Below are 24,821 nucleotides of genomic sequence, written 5' to 3' on the forward strand. Positions count from 1 at the left end.
CCCATGAGCACAGCTCCCCAGCTCAGTGCTATACACAGAGGAATGTGTGCGAGAACTAGCTTATTTATATAATCACACACAGCCAGGGGCTGGCAGGGTTCAAGAGAAACACCCTTTCCCCTTTCCATACTCTGCAGGTAAAGAAACCGTCGTTCTTTGTGTTTCCCCTGGGCCTCACCAGTGCACGTCCGACAGTCAGGCCTTGATGAACGGTGTTTTCCCCACAGTATACAGAAACTGGAAATTACTTCCATCAATACGCTAATTGAATAATGCCTGGACAATTCCTTGGTTCTAGCTTATGATATGCATTCGTAGCTCTATATTGGCTGTTGGAGAAGGTAAGCAATGTGAGATCGTATAAGTCAAAATCACCAGTGACGCGTCAACTTCCTCTCCCTTCCAAAGAGAACTCGTCACAGGATCTCCAGGAAAGCTGGTCTTTGTGTTTCCAGATTTGTACATGTACATTAGAGAAGTGCACCTCTAACATAATCTTAGGGAGACAAATGGGTGACTGTTCATAAGCAGGTTAAGAGCTCTTTCCAATTTATCTGGTACAGAAAGAGAATCAGCATTGCACCTTTCACCACTCTAGAGCTGTTGGGACTCCAGTTAGTACGAGTACCCCAGAGTGAGCAGCCAGTCCTCGGGGAGCTCCCCTTCAGAAGGTGGGGCTGGTGGGGCGGTGGGGATGTCTCTACTAGCAGCCGGTGGTCTGCCCCACTGGCTCTGTGACTGGCACAACCATCTGCTAAGGGTTTTCAAGGTCGCCAAGACATGACTGGAAATGAAAGGGACTCCCATGGCCAAGAACCACGCTCAGTCCTGGGAGCTGTGCACCATGACCCTCATTTTATAGGAACTGACTGGCAGAGTCAGGGTTCAAATTCAGCCCAACAGAGTCCAAAGTACATGGACTTGCTCAAGTGAGACCCAGAGACACACAGCTCCCAGCAATTCCTTCAACAAAGCCCAAATGGCCACCTTTTACTATCGTAACACCTGTATACCACCCTGGGAAGACAATACTATGCACCATAGAAGTCAAACATTAGGTACCATATCTGAAGCTTTTCAGCCCAAGAATCACATTAATAAGCATTGAAAACAGCAGCAATGGGTAAAGATCCTAAAGGCGATTTACACTCTAATTTCTCCAAAGAAATAAACCCAAGAACAATCATTTTCCAGTAAGTAACCAGAAGGTGGACTGTCAGATCTGTTTCATAGATTGGATCATTCTGCTTTTATTCCATTTGACTGGTTTTGAATTGTCCAGAAATTTAAAAAATGATAACCAGAGGCCATCTTATTTGGGGAAAAAGCCAGAACTTTGTAGCTCTGATTTAAATAAGCTATTTTAAAAAATAAAAAATTAAAAAAATATTTTAATCTTTTCTAGGAGCTGTTATCTGGAAAGTTAATCTCACTCCTATTGACACCATCAGAGCAAGACCTAGAATGACAGTGTCCACCATCCAGGATTCCCATTTCCATCCAAGTTTCCATTCAGGGATGTGCGTGGCAGAAATACTCACTTATCTCTGGGGAACTCCCATTTTGGGTCCTCTGGCAGCTCGTACTCCGAGACCCCTGCCAGCATCGGGGTGTCAGCGGCCGAGGACAGACGAGTCGTTATCCTCACCAGCGGGGTATTGGAGTTCATGGAGGAGCTGGACTCTGCGGAAACCTGGATGCAAAATGCAAAGACAGATGTAATCCTGGCTCCACCTGGAAAGGCGGGAAGGCAGCCGGAACCCAGCCAGAGTATCAATTCTTAGAAAGAAAGCAGGTGGGGTCTGGGAAAAGCCATGAACTAAACTGAAAGCCACTGGACTCTGATTCCCTTGTCCCCCGTCGACGCAGCACTTGGATCAGGTTTCAAAACAAAATTTTTACCTAAGTCTGATTGAACTATTGTCTCCTTTCTATCCTAATTAAGACAGCTGCTCCAAGCAGGCAGACCTCAGTGGCTGGTCCTAGCCTCTCCGCCTGCACCCACACCTGTACCTGAGCCCCCAGTAATCAAACTCCTCTTTCTGCTCTTCATTGACCAATGCTAGGCTCATGAACTTTCTCCAAAACTTGTAGGAAACAAACTTTTCCATATTTCCTCCACGTCTGGGAATGTAAAGCAGAACATCTCAAAGAAAGAGCTCTAGGACCAGATGTTCCAGTAGCTCTGACTGCCTCTATTCAAGGTCAGCCAAGACCCAGGCACTGGGCCCAGTCAGTCTCCCCAGTCCTTTGGAAACTTGCTGATCCCCAAGCCATTCGATGAGAATGAGCTGCCTCTGGTCCGCTTCAGCTTCAGAAACCAGTGCACAGGCGAGGCAGAGGATCCAGGGAGAGACACCTTCATTCGGTCACCTGGGAGTAGGTGGGGTTCTTTGCTCAGGCACCCAGATCCATTTCCTTCTGTGCCTGATAAGGTGATTATTTCCTAAATCCGTCATCTCCCCTGGCTGGTATCTGTAAAGGAAGACCCACGCAGAGCCCACCTGAAGGCCACCTCTGGGTATGACTACATAATCTCAGATGGTCACGGGCTTACTCTATACTAGGAACTAGACTTTGGCCCAAAAGTCAGAATGTGAGGCTAAACATGAGCCACCCAAGCAGCCCACCAAGCCCCTGGCTTCTTATCTTGTGAGGGCTGACAGAATGCCCAGCTACAGGGACAGATACCGAGCGGGTAACAACCAAGCCCAGATGAACCAATGAGGTTGGTGGGGAGGGACTTTTACATGGTAGATCTTGGACTCTTCTCACAGGGAACCAGAGGACTTGTACTCCCTGCTCTCACCCACTCAGGAAGCATTGTTTTTCTCTTTTTAAACCCAGACTACCCTTAAGGCAGGCTAGAAACTCAAGAAGAATGAATGGAAGGGAGGGTAGTTGAGAAATCAAACTGTCTTCAGTATAAAAATCAAGAAGCTGGCCAATGCTTCACATAGAATTTCAATTCTCTATTTAAATGCATGTGAAAAACATAAAAACAAAATGTATATGAGTACATTTCTGAGCCTCCTGAATTGTCTTTTGGGCAGGGGGAGCTGTTGATCAAGTTTACCATGCAGGAATGACGAGTAATGGTTTACTGATTGTGCCATATCCAAACTCAAATTCTGTAGGTGAAAGACCCACACCCACCAAGATGCAAAGGCAAATGGCAGAACAAGCAGGAAAAGAGGAAACGGTAAGTATGGGCTCCTGTAAAACCTACTCGCACTGCCCACTAAGGTCACAGTCCAGGCAGGGGCCCTTCCCTGGACACAGCAGGCAATGACTTCCAAGCCCCACCACAGTTCACATGGAATCCAACCTGGCTCTGGTGGGCTGACCCCATCTGCAGGACACATCAGACAGCAGGCACTTTCAGAGATTCTCAAGTTTCCAGTTTCCACTGACCACACAAACATCCTGAGCGTCGTCCACAGAGAAGGGGCTCGGAAGATTCAGGAATGGGATTGGCCAAGGATGCTTCTCACATCTTTCCTTCTAAACCTGATTCACTCTGTATCCTGGCTGCGTGCTGTGCCTGCCAAAGGTACAAAAGGCCCCTGGTGTTTTCAAAAAACAAAAAGATCTCCTGGAACGTTCCTCCGCATGAACCAGCAAAAATCACCACTTGCTGAAGCGGACACTTGGGCTGGAAGATCACAGGCAAGAAGTCCCAGCCAAACTAGTAAAAGTCGGCCTAGCAATGAGACAACACAGGCCCCCGGTGGCCAGGTTCCAGCAGATTCTGCAGCCAGGACGCTCTGCAGGACCACCAGCGTTGACCCTCACCAGGGCGCTCCAGAGTTCCCAGAACTGCACTGTTGGGGTGCACCCTGTGCTGCGATCGGTGGAAGACGGGAAAGCGATTGGGAAATCTCTGGCAGCCGAGGGCTGATGACGTCAACATCCAGAAAGCACGTGCTGCTTCTCTGCCTTGTCCCCAAAACTCACCCCTCTCCTGAGGGAGGCTCAGGGGATAGGATGTGGGGAGAGCAGCCTTCCCCCAGCGAGGGTGAGCACACAGGCATTCAAAACGGCTGGGGGGGGGGGTGGGATCTAAGAGACTTAGTCACCCTTGCAGGAGAGACCGGGAGCAGGGAGAGGGTAGACATAGGCCTTACTTCAGAATTTTCTAGACCGTTTGGGTTTTATTGTCATGTATGTATATTTCTTCTATGTTTTAGAAACAGCACTTTTTCTTTAACAAATAGAGCATACACCATCTCTAACAACGAGAAATGGCAAGATTGACGCTTCTGTTGCTCTCTTCTGCTGCAAGGTCCTCGTCATGACACTGTGTGCACTCCAATGGGGGTACCCCATGGACTGTCCAGGCCACATCCCCCAACACCGAGGGTCCATACTGCAGGTCCAACAGCATTAGCCCTGTGAGCTTCGGGAAGCCACGCACCCCTCCAGGCCCGAGTTCTCCTCCGTTACACAGGAGGCAGCCCAGCTCCACCTCACAGTGACCAGGAGGAGCGGGTGAGCTCAGGCCCGCAGCATGAGCTCAGTGATATCTGCTCCCAACCCACAGCATTTTCCCTCAGCGCCTTGAACATCAGTTGTATCCAGACCCCGGTGAGTACAGATGGCACCTCTCTGTGGACCACCCGGAGCCTCGGGTTATTAGAGGTCATTAACTGCACAACCAGGAAGATAGCCAGGTGACAGGAGGGCTGCCTGCAGAACAGGATATGACCTAATGGGCACATCTGAGTTGGGACACACAAGGCCTCTGCTCCCAGCCAGGTGGGATGGGGCTCCAGCAAACGAGAAATGAAGAATCCAGGAGTCGGGGAGCGTCCAGGGCGGGAGGGAGACACAGGGTAACACAGTCCCAGGGACAAACAGGACGGAGAACTCTAACACTCAGTCTGACACTGCTCCACAGCAAACCTCTGACCCCAAGGGAGCCTGCATCCCCCAACTGTGGCACAAGTTCATATACCTGTGTTCCTTCCCCCAAACACAGCATCTCCATAAGCCTGTAATGTGGACGCTGTTAAGATGGAAAAGCTAGCCAGGCACGGTGGTGCACACCTGTCATCCCAGCAGCCCAGGAGGCTGAGGCAGGAGGATCGCAGGTTCCAAGCCAGCCTCGGCAATTTAGCAAAGCTCTAAGCAACTTAGCGAGTTCCTGCCTCAAAATTTAAAGAAAAAAAAAAAAGGTGGGGGGTGGGCCACTGCTCAGTTGTTAAGTGCCCCCGGGTTCAATCCCCAACCCAAAACAAAACAGAAAGGCTCAAATAAATAATAGAAATGGAAACCTTGACACAGTGTGGTTCTCACTGATATTAAAATACAACACTGTGTTTACTTTGTTGAGACGAAGTGTAGAGATTCAGATTAAATGTACAAATCTGGAAAATACTTTGGTTATAAAAACACAAAGCGGAAAAGGGTAAGAAAATGCCCCAGTATAAAAAGGCCTGGGCCTGATGGTCCCATCCAAGGCACATCTTAATTTTACCTCCACGCATTTTTAGTGTGCTTTTAAAACCCCCTCGGGGACTGTAAAGCTCACTGGCTTTCCCCTCACTCCCTTCCTCTGGAAGGGAACCTGTTAGGAGGGCTTGGCGCAACCCCGCAGGCAGGTCCCCGAGGGCCGCCCTGTTTCAGGGGCTGCTGTCCTTGGAATCGAGGCCCTGGGCCCCCACGGAAGCCCTTCTTCCTCAGCACTATTAGATGATCACTTTTTCCTCCCCTCTCCATGAAATCATAATTTCCCCTGTTACATATTCTTCACTTCCTACTTAAAAACTTCAAGTCTGAAGTTTTCTTTCCAATTTAAAAAACAAAACAAAACAAAACACCCCCATTGTTGGTGAGAAGTTACTTCTAAACAATAAATGCTAACACTGGTGAACGGCTTTCCCACCCTAACCTCGGAAGGTCTTTTTTTAAACGTGGATTTCCACAGTCTCCAATTCAGCTTCCTTGCTTTCCGGAATGTCCCTTTACCATGTGCCATAAATCAAGCTTTTAACTAAATGGGCTTTTCGTATATTTCCACAGTACACACGGGAGATTAAGCAAGAAGGTGGGGTTGGGTTTTCTCCCCCTGGCTTTTTAAGGGGCCACCACGAAAGTGTTCTCTCTTCATACGAGATAAAGCTGAACACCTAGCGGGGACCTCCCGGGGAGGACAGCGGGCAGGAGGGCGCTCTCTGCGTTTCCTCCCGAGGACTCCAGCCCTGGGCCGCAGCCTGCCCAGGAGCCTGCCCACCCTGAGGCTGCGGCAGCTTCCCAAACCAGACCAGGCCTGAGGACGGCACTTTGGCCCCAAGTCTCGCCCACGTGGCCTACAGACACACAAACGTTGTCACTGGGTCAAACTGGGGGGGGGGGGTCTGCATAAAGCTTCCAGGGGCTTCTAGGTTGGGTTTTTCCCCTCCACAGCAAAACTTGGGTAATGAGGTGAGGAAGCTTATCAGACGCCGAGTTTCTCCCTTAAGGAGCCTCCGCCTCCCCCAGTCTCTTGAGCAACCTGTGAGGGCCGTGACGCACCGGCCGGGCAGCCTGCTTCCACTTAGAAGGTCCTGTCAGCTAGAGTCGAGGTCAGAGCTTAGTCAGGCCACGTGTCCTTCAGAGGCTGAGAGAAGAGAGCCGCCAAGCAGGGGCAGGGGAAGGCCAGGGGCCCACAGAAAGGGCAGGTCTCAGTGAGGTGGCCCACGACCATGCTCAGCACCCAAGTCTTTCTGAACCAGCAAGGTTTCACGAGGCCCTTGGACTGCCCACCCTGCAGAGGCCATTCGTGGGGTCTGGCTGCCAGTGAGCAAGCTTCCGGAAGCAGAGCTCCCTTCTAGAACAACTTCCTTCTGGAAACAGCAATCCCCCTCCGGAACCAGAGCCCCCTTCTTCGGTTTGCTGTGATCCGGAGGCCAGTCACACTGGCCCAGAACTGGCTCCAGAGTCACCTACCCCTCTCCTGCATCTCTGCCTCACTCCTAGCCTCAAAGACATCATCACAAAAGACACCCATGATGCTTCCTCTGGTTTTACTCTCCCTGTATCTGGCTGAGAGGGCAAAACTGAAGCCTGAAGAAACGCCCCACCCCCACCTGGTTCCCACCCCCTCCCCAGTCTCTGGTGAGCTGCTGGGGGCAGTGGGAGCTGGTGTGAGCTGCACTGGACATGACCATCCAGACAGGGCCAACTCTAGGACACTCGAATCTCCATCCCACCCTATGGGTGCTACTGGCTCCAGAGCAAGGAGTTGACAAACTCACTGAAAATCCTCCTCAGCACACCCTGCTCATCCCCTGTGTCCCCTCCTGTACCTGCACCACCCCACTGCCACCCCCAGGTGACTTGTGGGCATCACAGGGAGCAAAGCCCTCCCTTCAGTTCATAGGTGCACAGGCTGCTTCTCCATGGCCCCTGGCCACCCTACAGGGCCACAGGAAAGCCAACAGGCTCACCAAGAAGCCCCTGTCTGGGTGGACAGCTGCTGGTCCCTTCTTACCAAGTGCTCAGGAAACAGCAGCGGGTGGGCAGGGCAGCACAGTGTCCGAGCTCTGACCCCGAGTGAGGTATGAGTCCCCACCCAAGGGAGCTGCCCCCATGCCACCTGAGTTTCCCCAAGCACCAAGGTGCATGAAAATTCTCAAAAATTCACAGTTACTGGAACATGATTCCAAGAAACTCCTTCTTTAGTACTGGAGGAAAAATCTGTTGTTCCAAAAAAATAACATAAATGAAATGTCTGTCTTGCACCCAGTAAATCCAGTGCAAATTAGAAAACGTTAAGAAGGAAAACTCACAACAGGATAAATCACCAACCTCTGGCAGAGCACATCAAGAGAGAGGCCTTGGAGCCAGGAAGACTTGAGTGTGACCTATGTCACACAGGAGCTTGGGCCACTACAGGATGCAAGTGACTTCCTGAGAGCCTGGGGGCAAGGGTCCCAAGACAGCCAATGACGGGCTCACTTGTCACCTGGTGAAGACACACTTCGCATCCCTGGGGACTTTGTGTGGCTTCTCCCTCCAGCATGGTCTAATAACCCTCTTTCACCTAGACATGGGACAGGTATCTCCCCCTCCACCAACGGGGCTCACTGAGGGGTGCTCTTTGTGAACAATGAATAATGCTCCCCATTTCACATATATGAAGAACTGGGGTGTGTCGACATTCCCCAAAAACTTAACTCCCAGAGATGTTTCTCCACTCCCATTTCTCTTGCACCACTTGCCCCTCTCCAACACAAGGCAATCACATTTCAAATAACAGCCTCCAAATAACCTTGAAGCCTCCTGTGGAGCCTGGGTTGGACCAAGCACCAGATGAAGGAGGATGAGTGAAAGGAAGGAGGGAAGAAAGCAGGAGGGCCTCTGTCCCCAGGGCTTACATAGCAAGCGAGAAGATGACCACCCTAAGTGGACATGGATGATGGAGAGAAGTCAGGGGATTTTAAGGCCACCTTCCTCTTTCATCCTAATAGTTACCAAAAAGAAAAGATGACATAATTACAGGATGAGAGCCTAGTTATGCCAAATGAGAGGGTTCCCCTCCTGCCCTATTAGAGAAAAATAATAGCAGTGTTAACACCACTCCCCTTTTCCAACTCCCTGTGCCAGATCCCAAGCGTGGATGCTTTAAGAGCAGCCCAGAGGTGACTGGTGAAGAGGGAGGGTGGGGCAAAGTGGCCACATGGCCTGAAGCCACAGCACTATCCAGCCAGGTGAGGGTCATCTCAGGACTAGACTTTCCAGAAACAGGCCAGGCAACTGGCTCTGGGCCATCACTGCTTCTCTGGCCTCACAAATGACAGTGCCGTCACTCAAAATAACAACAGCATTCTTGGTAGCAGATATGACCCAAAGGGCCCCCTTTCTCCCGTGTTCTTGGCACAACGTGATCATTTGCCCATACTTAACACACACCCACATTCTATCCTCAGCCTCCACGAAGACAGACCTGTGCAAGGGACATGGCTCCAAAGACGTTAGCAAGGACCCATTCAGCCAGGAGTTTGGAGCAAGGACAGCCAGATCCATGTTGCTGATCAACTGGTCCTTAACCCTTCCCAATACCTTGTCCAAAAAATGCCATGGATACCTAAGTCCTATGACCGGAAGGGAGCTGAACCCTGAATTTCCCAAAGCACTTTTAAGAATCACCTGGGAACTTGTTTAAAATGCAGATTCCTGGCTCTGTTCAAGATCTACTGAATAAGAATCAGGGCTGGGATGATGGAATCTGCAATTTTAGCAAACTCCTCATACATTCTACTAAAATTCACATTGAAGCAAGGCCAGTGAGCTGCCGTGGCACTTACTACTTTTTAAAAAAAAAAAGGAAAACACTTTATCAGAATCAAGTTCCAAATACTTTCCTAAGACTTCACATTCATATGTACCCTCCCCTTGTTCCTTCCTGACCCTTGGCTTAGGGCACAGTGAAGACAATCTCGTCCCATCTCTCAAAGCCAAAATCAACCAATCAGAAGGCAAATACAAGAAAAGCAGCCACCAAAGACCAGGTTTAAGGTTAAAAGCAATCCTTTCCCAGTTTCATAGAAAAATCATTCTACCACCAGGCCCATGGCCACACCTGTGACCTACTAACAAAAGTAAATATATATAATATATGCATTCAAGGCTATTTTAAAGAATCAGAGGAACTCAGCCAAAATTCAGTTTGGAAATAAGTAGTTCAGGTACATCTCTGAGCCCCAGGGTTCAGATCTTGACTTAAGTTAAAGAGGACTAGAGTTTCTTTTCTCCTAGTGGTATAAGTCCCATCCAATATCCATGCCTACCTCAAAATAAAATAAATAAAAAATAGATACAGGACACTAATGTGGCCTATGATGAATAGACAGCTATACTTGGAGTCTCATTAAACACACAGATGGAGACACCTCCAGAGTTATATCCAGTCCTGCTGAGGACCTGACTCTCTTATTACTGTCCTTTCTTGACCTTGGAACTAGACCTCATTTACCACCACCACCACCCCCCCCAAAGCACTGTGACTTGACTCTCCAAGCTCCAAATGCTGAGCCCACCAGGCAGCATCACACAATGATGCTCAATGAAGAGAGGACATCAAAGCAGAGGAAAAGATCCGAGAGCTGGCTGGCTGGGTGGTTGGGGAGGAGTAAGGTTCTTTAAACTCTCTTATCTACTTTCTGTTACCTGTCTCCGCAGGGGGATGCGCTTGGTCAGCTTGTGCACTGCAGGCTGGCTGCTGAAGTCCGGCTTCTTGGTGGTGGTCTTCATTCGGCACAGGATGACTGTCACCACCATGCAGGCAATGAGAAAGACCCCTATGCAGTAAATGGCTATCTCCAGGTAATCCGGGGAAGCTGTGATCTCCTTTTCTCTTACAGGAGCTAGATGGCAGGTAGCAGGGGGAGGAACAGATAAGCAGGCCAGAGAGTTAGGACAGGGGAGTGATGAGTCACAGTATAATTAAAGGGATCAAGGGCGACGGCCATTCTCCAGTCAAGGTAGGCTTCCCCATAACTCAAGGCTGCAGGATGACAGGGGCCCAGTTGCAAGTGCCTCTGGCCTGAGGCTCTCCCAGATGTAAACAAATGACCGTGGGTTCCTCACTCCACCATCAGGGCCCAGGAGGTCACCATCTCTGGTCTTAGTGGGTGTCTGCCAGCACTGAGTGGCTGACACCAAGTTACAATGGGCAGGCTACAAGCCACATTCTGTTGGTCATTTGGGCAGAGCTGGATCATTGACTGCACCCACAACAAAGGGACCATCTTTCATGGTGGCCTCTGAAGGCAAACCAAATTCAAAGTTCTTGAATATGAACGTGCCCCTTTTGTTCCTAAGGAGGATATGATGGTGCTTCATGTCATTGGGTGGGCTCTTCCACAGCAAAGCCCTACAAGATTGTTTTTTCCCAGCTGAACACAGACAAGTGTTCAGCTAATAGGCTGTCCCCCAAATGTTTTGATTTCTTTAATACAGTCCCCCATGCTATTCAGTTAAACCAATGCATTCTTTATAAAGACAATTATGATAGAAAATCTTTATGTACACAATACACAAAGTTTATAATATTCCATAATAACCATTAAGAGTTTTCTATAAAAATATAAATGGCATTGCATGTGCATACTTATGTAATTAATTTAGCAACTTTTTATATCAAATATTATCCGTCCCCTTCAATTTACAAGCAGTGTATTTCCAAACAGTATTTTTTTTTCCCAAACTGCATTCTTAGTTAATGGGCTAGTATTATCAGGCAAACTGGTTAAGAAGTGCCAGTTAGGCACCTGCAGAATGCAGTACTGCAAGTTAAAGCAAGCTCAACAGGAGAGGCATCTCATCGTTTTTCAAAGCAAATATTCATAGAGCAGATTCACAACAAAAGGAAAAACGGATGCAATGGTATTAAAGCTTATACATTCTAATCAGAAAAAAAATACTTGCAAAGATAGTCAACTCTCAGCAGCACAGCACAAAATGATTGATTTATTTTTACTAGATATAAAACAGGCATGCAGGTAGGCACTGTACTCTAAAAACGAGGAATTAATAACTGGAGTGGAACATCATGAGCTAGCAAACCATAGTCTATGCAGTTTCACAAAGGAAACAATAGCAGCAAATGTAACAAAGAAAACAGGGTTTGTCAAGACTAGAACAGAGATGTTGGTTAGACTTAGCAGCAACGTTTAGCAACAGGGCTTCACTGATGTTTATTTCTTTGCAGGGCAGAAATAACATCAAGCCTAAGATGGCACAAGCATGCTCCCTAGAAAAAGCCAATGAGAGTCCATTCTATTGCAACATGCAACAAGCCACCGATTCCCAAGGTAGGTAACACACTGCTTCTGCACACCTACGTTGCAGGGTGCTTCCCCCAGGCACCCCAATGGACATCCATCTGCTCGCATTTCATTAGAAACACAAGAGGGGGAGAAAAACCACATATGGGATTTCAACGAGATGGAATTTGCAATGAGAAAAAATTACTTTGAATGTTATAAAGAAATTTTTACGTCTTCTTTATGAGAAGGGGGATGGGCTAATTTATACATTGGCTCCATGACTCACTAAAAAAAATATAAGATCCCTTTGGGTTTTAAGGGTGAAATTTTACTTGATCATAAATGTGAGTGTGGGATCTCCTTGTAAGTGAATTTCCAAAGCAACTTTCTTAATCCCTGGGGGATCATTTTGCATATTTTTCAATCTTTATGCAAGGATAAAAGGGGCCATTTCTGAGAACAGAAGCTGTGTTAATTTTATAGCAATCAACCAAGAAAAGGGGAAAACCCACGGAAAGAAAGAGCAGTATATACCTGGCAGAACTGTCAACCATGCAGAGTGAAAGGATATCCCAATAGAATTACCCGCCAAGCACGTATATTCCCCAGCATCCTCAAAAGTTACATTCCGAATATAGAGAACCTCAATCTCTTTGTCCGTGGTGTTAACACCGGCAGCCTAGAAAACAAAGGAAGCGAGAAAAAGGCTAGAGACAGGAAGGACTGTGGAGGGGCCACGGAACCACGGGCCTTCACGGCGGCTCCAGGAGACGCTGGCCACCACGAGATTCCAACTGCAGCCATCCACAAAGCCCACAACCAAGACCCTGAGCACACCGGCCAGCTCACCTCCGCAGGCCCGTCACCACACCGGCTTCACCACCTAGACATGCATGCAATCAAACGCATGGAAAAATCAACCCACAGAGGTCTGCTCACTGGGCCTTTGCTTTGGTTTGGATTGAGGGGGTGGCTTTCCAAAGGCACAGTGCCCAAAAGGCTAATTTGGCTTCTGGTCTTATTGGCTGCAGACTCCCAGCTTGAGAAAAGGATGGTTCTATCTAAATGGCTGTGTAAGAAAACAAAGCACTGTAAACGAGCCCAGGTGGACACCTCTCTTGTCCCCATGGCCCTGTGGGAACCAATCAGGGTGGGAAGGTTGTCTTGGTTACCAGATCCTTAATTTCATTTTTGCAAAACCATCTTCCATTGCAAAGTGTTAAAATCATGATCTTGGCAAGAGAAAAACTGGGCTTTCTGTTGTGGTGGTTTTTCTCCTTTTGTAATAAAAAATATATGAACATGAGTCATGACAAACTAAGAAGGTCCACCTTCCGCCTTTGACAGCGTCCAGTAGTACGTTCAGTGGGTAAGATGCACTATCTTCAAATTTAGGGTAGGATCCACTATGGAACCAAAGAATTTGTCCAAGAGACTTTCCTGGACAAATAATAGCATGCCAATATTTCTCTAAAAATCTGGAGTAGAAGGACATATATTGCTGATATTTGAATGCTACAAATCCAACAATTCTACCAGTGTGTGTATAAAACGGTGCTAATGTGCAGTCATGGTGGGAAACGTGCAGCCCAGACAAGATAAACCAGAAGAGATGACTTAGAAAACTGGGTAGGGGTGGAGGGCACTCTTCAGAAGAAATGACAGCAAGCACCTTGAACATTGTGGGCATTTTTCCATGGCTGCTGGCACCATGCCAGCCGCATCACCAAAGAAAGATTATTATGAATATACCGAGGCCACAGGGGTTATCCTAGAAGCTGCCTGCAGGCTCCCAAAGCACCAAGTCTTTTCAGCTTCTATATCCAGCTTTCTTTAAAAAAAAAAAAAAATGAAAACAAAAAACGAAAACATGGTTACCTTGCTGTTTTGGCAGGACAGTGAGCCAGGCAGACTGGTTGGCCTGCCCTATATAATTGGAGACCTTACATATATATTCCCCAGCATCCGCCTCAGTCACATTGAACAGAGCCAGCACTTCTGCATTGGAACTATTTATCCCCGAGTGCTAGAACAGACATAGGAGAACAATATAACGGCCAACCAGGAAGGACCGAAGGCTGTCTATGGTCCCACCACCAACACACCACAGGGAGACAACCTTCATTACGTTCAAAGAGCTGTGGGCTGAGGGAGAATGAAAAGAGCGGGGCGATGGAGAGGGTGTGGGGTGCGGTGACAGCAGGTGGAAGGGGGAGAGCTGCTGCTCATCTCTCTCCAGCCTTTGGACCCTGGGTATTGTTAGCTGGAGAGAGGCTCGTGGTGGGGAGTCGTTGGACACCTATGGTTCTGGGGAAGCCTGTTCTTTTGAAGGACATTCTCTATGAACAACTTAACCCAGGAGACATGGGAGGCAGGGGGCTGAGGATTAACTGAGCTGCCACGTGCTACTACGTCCTGAGATGGGAAACAGAGGCCGGTGCTACGAAAATGAAATATGGGCATAGAAATATGGCTCAAAGTTTACTCCTAAACCAGTGTGAATGGTTTAGGGAATCTTTGAAAAAAGTTTTTGGAAAAAAAAAAAGTTCCAAAAGGTGGCTACTCAAATTTGATCCTAACATATTAATAAAAAACAGAGTAACATCAAGGTCTTTCCATCAACTCCATCCCACTGACAACTGCACGACCATCTTGTAGGGGAGACAATGTCGTGAGGCCCACTTTTATAGAGGTGCAGCTAAGCCTCGACGTTTTGTCTAAGATTTTAGGGCTAACAAACAGCTGAACTAGTCTGACTCCAAGTTTGGTCGTTCTTCCCGGACCCCATAGTTCCCTTCTGATATTTTATTAGCAAGCCTAAAGATCTGCTCATTCCTTAACATACTGGCCAAAGAGAGAATCATCTGTCAATTCTAACAGGAAATCAAAGAACCTGGCCAAACCCACCGGGGAGCCCAGTCCGGGGGCCCCCTGGGATTTGGAAAGTGCTCACCTTTAGAACCTTGAGGTAGGGCAGCCCGTCGGGCCCATATTTACTGCCATTCTTCTCGACATGCTTGATCCACTGGATGTGGGGCTGGGCGTCGCTGTACACCTTGCACACAAACTCCACATCCCCTCCGACCACCGTGGAGGCATTCGCCGGCAGCCCAGCCTGCAGGATGGGCCGGTGTGGCGACCGCTCTGATGGAAAGAGGGGAGAAAGGACAAGCAGGGGTGGGAGGAGGAAGAGACCCATGAATAAGGTGTGCTGTCCAGAGGGCTGCTGGGGGAGCCAAAGAGGCCTCCATCTGCTGGCTGACCCCTCTGGAATAACACGGAGGCCCCATGCACGACAGAAAGGACTTCAAAGGAGCCTGCTGGAGCACAACCCTTGTCAAAACAATTCTTATTTAGAAAAATCAGAAAAGAATTTATTATATCCCAAGTTATTGGTTATCCGTGGCCACCTAACGAATAAAAGGAAAGATTTTATTTTGATAATCAAATGGCCACAGAGGACCGCTTCACTGAGTGTGCTTGGGATGGTCTCCCAAATCCACGGCAACACTAAGCCTAACATCACGGGCAAACGACAAGACACCTCACACAGCCCCAAGGTCTGGGTTACCAGACCTTGATCTGGAACTTCTAGGCCCCAGAACTAGAAGCAAATGTGTGTTGTATCAAGCAAATTCATTTGGGATCATTTGTTACTTTAAGCCATTCATCTGTCCAATACTGCCCATGCAGGCCGAGCAAAGAGACCAGCCACCGTGAATACCATAAAGGCTCCACTCCTCATGGTGTCTCCTGAGCATTTTTAAAATGTCCTGAGAAGACCTGCATCCCTTATTTTAAAATATAAACTAGAAACCTAAGTCTCTAGACCAAACTCAAAACTGGATTCACCTCTACCAAGGAGCTTAGTCATTGACTGGCTCCCTATTCACACATTCATTTATTTAATAAACATGAACGTCACTGTATGCCAGGAACTACAGGAACTAGCAGACAGACCTTGGCTAAACAGATGTGGCCCCGAAAGAAACACAAGGAGAAGCCAGTCCCCCAGCCTGGGCTAACTTTTGGACTGTTGGGGAGAAGGCCCAACACAGGGGATGCCTGCCTTTGCTTCCTGGGCCTCTTGTCTTGTAGCTCTTTCTCTGTAGAGGGAGTTCTCAACAAAGTGCACCCGCACACGCACTTCCTGTTGAGTGGCTTTCAGGAAGGTTCCTCTCCAGTGGAGAGGGGTTCTCTGCAGAAATCCTCTTGAGGCCACCAAGCCAAGGTGTGCTGGCATCTACACCCAAGGTTCCTCAAGAATTAAGCAAAAACCAACTGAAAGATGGGCTGAGAACTGGAACAGACATTTTTCCAAAAACAACATACAAATGGTGAACAGGTATATGAAAATATGCGTCATTACTAATCCTCAGCAAAATACAAACCAAAATCACCATGGGCTGTCACCTCACCCTGTTAGGGTGGCTACTGGGGAGGATGTAGAGAGGAGATCTCCTGCCCACACAGCTGGTGGGGGTGCAAAACAGTGCGGCCTCCATGAAAAACAATATGGAGGCTCCTTTAAAAAAAAGTCAAAACAGAACGACCATTTGGTCCCACTTCGAGGTATTCATCCAAAAGAACTCAGGATCGGAGACATGAGCACACCCACGTTCCGCACAGCTCCACTGTCAATCAAGATATTGATTCAGCCAATAACCCAAATCTCCATTGACCAATGAATGGAAAAATTAAAAATGTGATCTCTACATACAACGGGAAACCATTAGCTTTAAAAAAAAATGGAAATCTTGCCATGGATGACGATGTGGATGAACCAGGGCAGCAGCGAAAGCACAGGCACTGCAGGATGCAGCTCGTGTGTGGGGTCTGCATGAGCCAACTGTATACCCTCAGAGTGCAGGGGTGGCCGCCAAGGCAGATGGGGGGCTGCTGGTCGGGGGCATAAACTGTCAGTCAAGCAGGATGAATAAATTCCAGAGATCTGCTGTACAACCTTGCACTTACTCAACTGAAAGATGTTAGACAGCAGATGAGGACAAGTTAGGACAGAACATCTTGTGTGAGGTGTTCTCAAAAGAGGCACGGTGGCCCACGCCTGTAACCCCAGTGGTTCGTGAGGCTGAGGCAGGAGGATTCCAAGTTCAAAGCCAGCCTCAGCAATAGCAAGGCACTAAGCAACTCAGTGAGACCCCATCTCTAAATAAAACACAAAACAGGGCTGGGGATGTGGGTTAGTGGTCAAGTGACCCTAAGTTCAATCTCTAGTATCCCCCCAACTAAAAAAATATATATATATATAAAATAACCACAAGTTCACACAGCAATGCTGTCAGGGGCACACTCCACCCAATCAGTGCTCCATCCTCACACCTACATGTACCAACCAGCCTCCCACTTTCTCCCTGAAGTGTAGGTACCACTGCCTTCAATCTGCAGCTTCAAAACAGCCAGGGGAAATGAAGATGCCCGGGCCAGCCCAACACACCAAGGATGCCTCCATACCACACCTAGGACCCTGGTGCTCTAATCAGAATGATAGATGTCTAGGCCTTTCTATATTTGGGGCTTTCAGATTAAAATATCATTTAGTGGAATTTGTTGGACAAGAGCCAGACCGTGTGCAAATTGATTTTACTCCACCAGCCTGTTGCTTGCCCTCAAAAACTTTTTAAGAAAGAAAAAGTACCAGTGGTTATCTTCAGCACATTTATTTCTATAATCTCCCATTGCTTCGCAGATACCTATGTCTCTACATTATAAAGATAAGGATGTCAGAGCCCTCAAGAAGTCATTCATCTGTCCCAATATCACCCATGCAGGCTGAGCAATCACCCCACAAGCCAAGACTTCTAGTTCTTCCGGGCAGAAGATGTCAAACCTTGGTGTCTTCAAATGTCATGTGAAAGCGCCACTCTTTGGCTGACATGTTTTCTCAGGCACAGGCCTTGGGGCTTGGTGTGTCACCAGCAGTGGAGGAGGTATGGTTTCGTGGTGGCTGGCTCCGTCCATGTGGGAAGGACTAAGTTGAGTCCACTTACACACACTCCTCTTCCTCACTCCCCAACACATCTCCTACCAGGAGATTTAACAGCTTAGAGAGGCCATTGCCTGGGCTGGACCCTGCAGCGGGTTCACAAATGCCCCTTTGTACCTGTCAAGACCAAAGTCAGCTCATTCCTTCCCACAGAAAAGTGAATTGTAGGTATCAACTCATTCCCTGGCTCAGTGTTCCACTCAAACGTGTGTATGTGTGTGTGTGTGTGTGCGTGTATGTGTGTAAGACAAATATTGACAGTGGGCCTAAGATATCTTTTGAAACAAAAGTCCTATAAAACCTTTAATATTATAAGCCAGATTTGCCATAATTCACAACAAGCCCTCTTTCTGAAACATACAAGTTTCTAGTAAATCGTTTCACAAGCAAACACTTGAGCACGTCCTACCAAAAAACGCCGCCCCGTGAACAAGGAGCTCTTTTAGAGCACCGCTGCCTCTGGCCTGTGCCAGCCTCCGACGGGCATCAGTCGCTGGGGCAACACTGGCAGGGCCCGATTCAGGGCTGGGGCCTCGCTTTCCTTGTGGTCAGAGCACTGCTGAGCTGCAGTTATTAAGTTATTCCACTGTTATCCGGACTATTTTCACCAAAAGAAAAAAAAAAAAAAGCCCCGTGCAATGGTTTAATGTTATTACATTTGCGAATTACAGCATGCCAAATGTCACCGCTGGCAGACCTGAATTCATCTTTGCAAATTTTCTCACCTTAAATGAAATAGCCTCTTAGCCACCCCTTCACCCCCTCTGCTCTTTCTCACTTGAGGTACAAAAACTGCAGGCAGGATCGTTCTGTAATAGAAACCTTACACCATCTTCCAAAACTTATTACAGCTGCTTTCGGTATAAAATGAAACCTCCGAGAACGTTATTTAAAATGTTTTTAAAAAGTCAGTAGGCCTCATGTTTCGTTTTTCCACATCAGGCTTTGATTTCCTTTGCAACCTTATTCTCTGCCCTTAAACAAGTTGGAGAACGAGGCCTGAAACATCTTGGAAAAGGTCCCAGGATGCCAGCATCTGCCGAGCACCACACGCCTCTTCTTGTCACCTTCAGCCATGGATCGCGCCTTGGTGTCCACCACCCTGAAGAACAGGGGTCAGGAATGGATGACAGTGTGTGGACTTCTGTTCTGACTTCTGAGGTGCTGGGGCAAAAGCCAGGCACGGATGGCCATGACTAAGCTGTCCAGGCAGAGGGGACAGGCCAGGGCAAGAGGAACAATGGCCCTCCAACAACGAACCTGCTGCCTCGGAACCTCACCAGGCCCTGGGCAAGCAGAAACCCTGGGTTTGCAACTTTTCTCAGCAAGCTGAAATCAAAGGGACTAGTCCAGGAATTATTTCTGCATGAGGGACGGAGCCCAGGGCTGGCTCAGCTCTTCTTCTGTGTGATAACAAAGTCACATCTCCCCACCAGGAGGGATTTGCCATGTTAAGCAAGGTTCTCTTTTGGCATGTTTCATTCAGGTGTTATATAAAACAGATTTCTCTCTCTGCAGGAGGAGTGAAATAAATCTGTGAAAAACCAAAGGGCTGATGAACAGCTCACCTCTGATTTTTTTAATACTTATTTTTTATAATATCTTTGTTTTATTTTTATGTGGTGCTGAGGATCGAACCCAGTGCACCCTGCGTGCGAGGCGAGCGCTCTACCTCTGAGCCACAATCCCAGCCCCCTCACCTCTGATTCTTGACTGCAATTTTAAAATAGGTATGTTCTGAGCTCGGCAGGTTGCACGTGGACCCTACGTGGACCTGAAGCAGGGTGAGAACCTTCATTTAAAATAGCGACTCAGAGGTCCCTGTGTGGATTCCAAATTAAGACACAATGGAAAGCTGTCCAAAGGGTGCGGCTGCGGTCGACAGGACAGTTGGCTGCACTGCTGGAATGAGGTTCCACCGAATCAACGCGTAGTAAACACAGACTGGAGCCCTTAAAACACATTCCCTCCTGCCTTCACTCCCTCTCCCTCTCCCGCCCGGTTTTCAAGTGTCCACTTCACTAAAGCAGAAAGCACAGCTGCTAAGAGGCTAAGTATCCATGCTGGCCCTCTCAAGTCCAGCTCTGTCGCTGGGGGCCATAACCAACGACAGACTGCAGAGGAAAACACAGCCTGCTTCATTACAAGAAGTAATCATGGAGCGAGAGGGGAAAAAAGAAAATACCTGAGTGACAAAGAATAAATCTTTGTTAATTGACCATTGAAACTTTACAACATGCCAGTCCTCTGCTGGACATAAGAATAGGCTCACTCATAAGAGATCTACAGCTTTTGCTCTGACATGGCTGAGGCCATAAAAATGTCCACAGAGCAGAGAGGCCTCCTGTCTACAGGCTCAGTAAACACGCATCCCAGAGATCAGGAGAAGAACCAGGCTCTTAAATTACACCTATAAATTAATCAAGCCCAGAGCCGCTGGTTTCCCAGCACACACTGGTTGGTCTATTTCTCCCCCCAAACTTAAGCAGCACTTGCCACAGAGAACCAGCTCAAAACCACTCTCTGGCAGCAGGACACCAGGAGTCTGCGAATCGAGTTCCCCAGGATCAATCTAGAAGTGGCCAATCTCCTGCTCTCCGGCCCCCATTCACTGAAGAAGCGTGGATCACCTTACCTGCTCTGCCTCTAAATTAAAATCAAAATTTAATTACCCTTCCTCCAAAACGGCAGTTTCTTAGCAACTGCAAGGAGCTGAATAGGGAAAGAACACTCTGAGATTTAGAAAAAAAGTGAAAACAACTGAGAATTCTGTTTTCTAAAGCCCAGCCTAGCTTTCTTAGAAAAATAATAGGCAGTGGTTGCGTTTGTTGCATAAAAATGCACTAAACCACTTAGCATGAGGATCAGTTAGGAGGAGGAGGAGGTGGAGGAGGAGGAGGGAGGAGGGAGGAGGGAGGAGGACGGAGGAGGAGAAGGGAGGAGGAGGGAGGAGGAGAAGGGAGGAGGAGGAGAAGGGAGGAGGAGGGGAAGAAGGGGGGAGGGGGGGGGAGGAGGGGAAGAAGGGGGGAGGGGGGGGAGGAGGAGGAGGAGGAGGAGGAGGAGGAGGAGGAGGAGGAGGAGGAAGAGGAGGTGAAGGCCCTGCTTATCAAAGCCTTCTGAAGTTGGAGGAGCCAGATAACTTGCTAAAGGCCTCAAGGCTCACTACAATTACTAGAGTGAGTTCACTGCCTTGTCTAGGCTTGGCCCCAGGCAGCCAAGCCAGACAGGCTAAATCCAGTTGGGTTCTGAGTTTTGTTTTGTTTTCCCCAAGTTTTAAAAATGATCAGCAGAAAAAGGTAAGACGGGGTTGGGAAGAAACCATACACTTGGGAAAGAGTCCTACTGGCCATGGCCAGTGCTTCAGCATGTCCTGTTCTGAACAGATGAGGGCCCTGGGCGCTGGGCACCCTGAGTGACTTCAAGAAACAAAACCACACCCTGTACCTGACCAGTCTGCTGCCCCTGACCTCCTCCAGTATTGTTCTCCCATCCCCTTTGCTGTACAGTCACCCAGCGCCTCACCTTCTGCCCAGATACCTGCCTCTGGACACTTCATGAAGAATGGGGTTGGGGATCCAGCATCATTTTGCAGAGACAGCAAAGTCTGCAGAACAAGCTTGTTTGGGGAAAAATGAAGTGTCTTCCCTCCAGCATGGGCTGAAGTCGCAAAGTAACTCGTGAGGCTGCACCATGTGAAATGCTAGAAGCCAAACACCACTAATTCCTTTGTGCCTGCTCACCAGCGTGGACAAGAGGGGTGCAGGGCAGGTGGGGGCTGGGGCCTGGGAAGACCCGCAGGGGAGGCGAACACCTTCCCTCATGAATGTCACAGACCATATGATTTGGCTGGGACTGAGCAGCTTTTACCTGCAGGGTGTCAATTTGGATCTTCTCCTGAAGACAAATTACAGGAGCAGGACTGTGTGTGTTACTTACACCTCCGATGTTTAAAGACATCAAGCTCTGTGACTTCATGAAGTTAAGCCAGAGCTGACCACTCTTTGGTGACCAGAAAGCCATGCCAAATTTAGATTTTAAAAATGCCTCTCCTTTTGTTAAAAGGAGAAATGCCTTTGAGATGATGAGAAAGTTCTAAAGACCGACAGTGGCGAAGGCTGCACAATGATACAACGAAGGTGCTGAAAGTTGTAGAATCGTCTGTTCAAAAATGGTGAAAATGGTAAATTTTATGCTATGCGTCTCTTCCCACCATTTTCTGAAAAAAGAAGATGTGGCGAAGGCGACAATGGCAGAGTGCATCCCATATGTCTCCAGGGTCACGGGAAAGGGCCCTTCTCAGATCGCTAAGTGTGTTTATCTTGTCGGGTTTACCAAATGAAAGCTTTTCTATCTTCAATGCAAAGAATCCGCACAAGGTCCTTCCCTGTACTGTGCTCCAGGGTGGACACTGATGCAAACTCAGACGTCAGGTCTCTGCAAGCTCCCTCCTGAGGAGTGGGGGTAAACACAGCTGACAGCAATCCCGCTGGGCTCCAGCACCTCCACTGGCTTAGGGGGAGCACTCCTTCAGGAATGCAACTTTATCAGCTGGTGTCTGCCTAGCTGGGTTTCCTCCATGGGAAGAGCGTGCTGGAAAAGTTAGCTGGTTTTCTGTTTTGTTTGTTTTGTTTTGTTTTTTTAATTGTTCAGGAATTTAAAATACTCTTTTGTTAGAAAGGCTGAGTTCCAAATTACAGTAGCGTCTCCTAAATGATTTGCAAAGATGCTAGAAATTTAAAAAAAAAAAAAAAAAAATCAAACCAGCGGCAAGCCCCTAGTCAAGTCAAAATGAATTTCCTTAAGCTTAAAATGTTTTGCAACTATTTACCAAAAAGACCCTTTTGAAATCTGTCCTAGAAAAATATTCACACAGGTGCCTAATAAATGGGTGTAGACAAAGCTTGTCATTGTAGCATTTTTCTTTTCTTTTTTTTTTTTTTTTTTGGTAACTGGAAAATAAAAGATGTGCACAACCTCAAGGTGATTAAATGACTTATGCTATATGCATGACGGGCCAGCACACTGCTGCTAATAAGCATGAAGATCGATGCAGACATGGAAGAATGTCCACAGTACAAATGTTCCTAGCTTTCATCAACCCCCATCCTCTGAAATGCCTTTCTTCTAGAGGAAGTCCAGAAAGACCTATGCTAATCTCTCAGATATGTTTTGCTCCTGGGGTGGATGGAGCAGAAGGAAAAGCTTTCAGCCCATCTGAGCAAACAAGAAATGCCGCCCTTTGGCACAACGACATGGGAGGTTGAACAATAAACCCCATTTGTTTTCTTGGGGACAAAACTCAGACACTGAAAATAACTGTGGTTCTAGATACTCCTTAGGACAAGCATCACCTAAAGAGAGGCTTTGAAATTGTCACCCAGATCTCAAGAGGCTCAGATCCAAACTCTCCTTCTGAAGGTGCTATTCTGCTCGGTGCTGGGGGGGGATGCCGCAGTCAGCCCCCAGCAGCCCATAACAAGCACTCCACCATGATCTCACAGACAGGATGATTTGGCTTCTGTTGGACAAAACCACAGATTTTAAGGACTATGTCCTTCACCTTTCTGTCTCATTCCAGGGCATGAACCAAACCAGTAAGGTAAGAACTTCTTTTTTCAAGTGAAACACAGCTTCCAAGACCCCTTGAGAGAACAGCCAGTGCTCCACCCTCCTCAGACCACTACCTCCCTGACCCAGGGGGAGGGACACGGCTGGGCACTGTCTGATGACCTGAAGGACGGATGGAATCCTATAGCGAAGGTGCTCCAGGAATCTCCACGTCCCCCCATCATCTCCTCACTGTGAGGGTCTGGGGTCTCCCACGCTATGAAATGAGAACTCCCAGGGGACAAAGTGACTGTCACCTGGGAGGCCAAGTACAGGCTGTGCTGGCATGAGGTGCCCCACAGACGAGGGCTCAGCATGACAAAAGGGTAAACACAGGCAGCCCCAGCTGGAGTGTTCTCTTCTCCAAACAGGGACAACACGTCTCTCTTCTCCTGGCCCACATCTCTCTTCTCAGAAGCAGGAGAACCACCTCTCCACAGAGACACTGGTGTCCTCCGCCATCTTCTCCCCACAGCCTCCTGTGGGGACCTGTTTTGGTGTCAGATCCAACCTCAAAGCCACCCTTCCAATCAGACCTGTTCTCCGAGTGGAGACCACAGCCTGTCACAGCCTCCCTTCTCCTGGACTGGGAACATGAACCACACGTGAGCAGGGGAATACGTGGTGGGGCCCTAAGGGAAACCCAGGGACGCACCTCTAATAAGGAGAAGAACTCAAAGGCAGGTCCCCATGCGCATCCCAGGGAGATGGCATGAAATCTCCCAGTGGGGTCTTTCAGTTTGTATAAGTAGCTGTTGATGGAGCTGTGATGAATACTGTGTTCACAGAAAACCTCTTTGAAGGTCCTGCGCTTCAGAACTGGAACACTAAGCACTACAAAACTCCAAATGTAATAACTCATTAGCATACTTTTCTATTAAGGTTAGTATGCCTTACCTAAAATACTAGGAGCTAGAAATCTTTCAGAATTTGGACTTTCTCAGAGGTTAAAATATTTGCATAGACCTTACCAGTTGAGCATCCCTGATCCGCAAAATCTAAAATTCAAAAGGCTCCACAATCAAACTTCTGTAATTTTGTCAATCAATGTGACAATCGTTGGCCTACAATGCAATCAATATGATGCTCAAAAGTTTTGGACTTCAACCAAGGCATTGTGGCATATACCTATAATCCCGGCTATTCAGGAGGCTAAGGCAGGAGGATCTTAAGTTCAAAGCCAGCCTCAGCAATTGAGCAAGACCTTGTCCCAAAATAAAACAAAAAGGGCTGGGGATGTGGCTCAGTGGTTAAGCACCCCTGGGGTCAATCCCTGGTACCAAAAAAAAAAAAAAAAAAAAGTTTTGGATTTAAGCTTTGGGACTTTCAGATCAGGGATGCCCCACCGTATTTCAATTTGGCACACAGAAACCTAAAGTTCTAGAACACTGTGCATTCTGTGGCTGCTGTAGATAAAGTCTTATCTTCATGCCAAGCTCACTGCCCAGCTCTGATAA

At 48.0% G+C, this 24,821-nt stretch overlaps 1 protein-coding gene across 3 annotated transcripts in view; it reads right to left on the reverse strand.

The window, feature by feature from the left end:
- The window catches only part of Fgfr2 (fibroblast growth factor receptor 2), a 98,782-nt gene that overhangs the window by 18,934 nt on the left and 55,027 nt on the right, over window positions 1–24,821 (reverse strand). For 2 of the 3 annotated variants that reach the window (XM_026384219.2, XM_077798439.1), the window contains 4 exons: window positions 14,707–14,897; window positions 12,288–12,432; window positions 10,153–10,349; window positions 1,542–1,693 (listed from right to left, as the gene is read on the reverse strand). In XM_026384219.2, the coding sequence (XP_026240004.2) occupies window positions 1,542–1,693; window positions 10,153–10,349; window positions 12,288–12,432; window positions 14,707–14,897 (685 nt within the window). Of the gene's footprint in view, window positions 1–1,541; window positions 1,695–10,147; window positions 10,350–12,287; window positions 12,433–14,706; window positions 14,898–24,821 lie in introns of all 3 variants that reach the window. The other variant, XM_026384229.2, reaches the window with a different exon arrangement.

This window comes from Urocitellus parryii, chromosome 5, assembly GCF_045843805.1.
Source record: "Urocitellus parryii isolate mUroPar1 chromosome 5, mUroPar1.hap1, whole genome shotgun sequence".
NCBI classification, from domain to species: domain Eukaryota; kingdom Metazoa; phylum Chordata; class Mammalia; order Rodentia; family Sciuridae; genus Urocitellus; species Urocitellus parryii.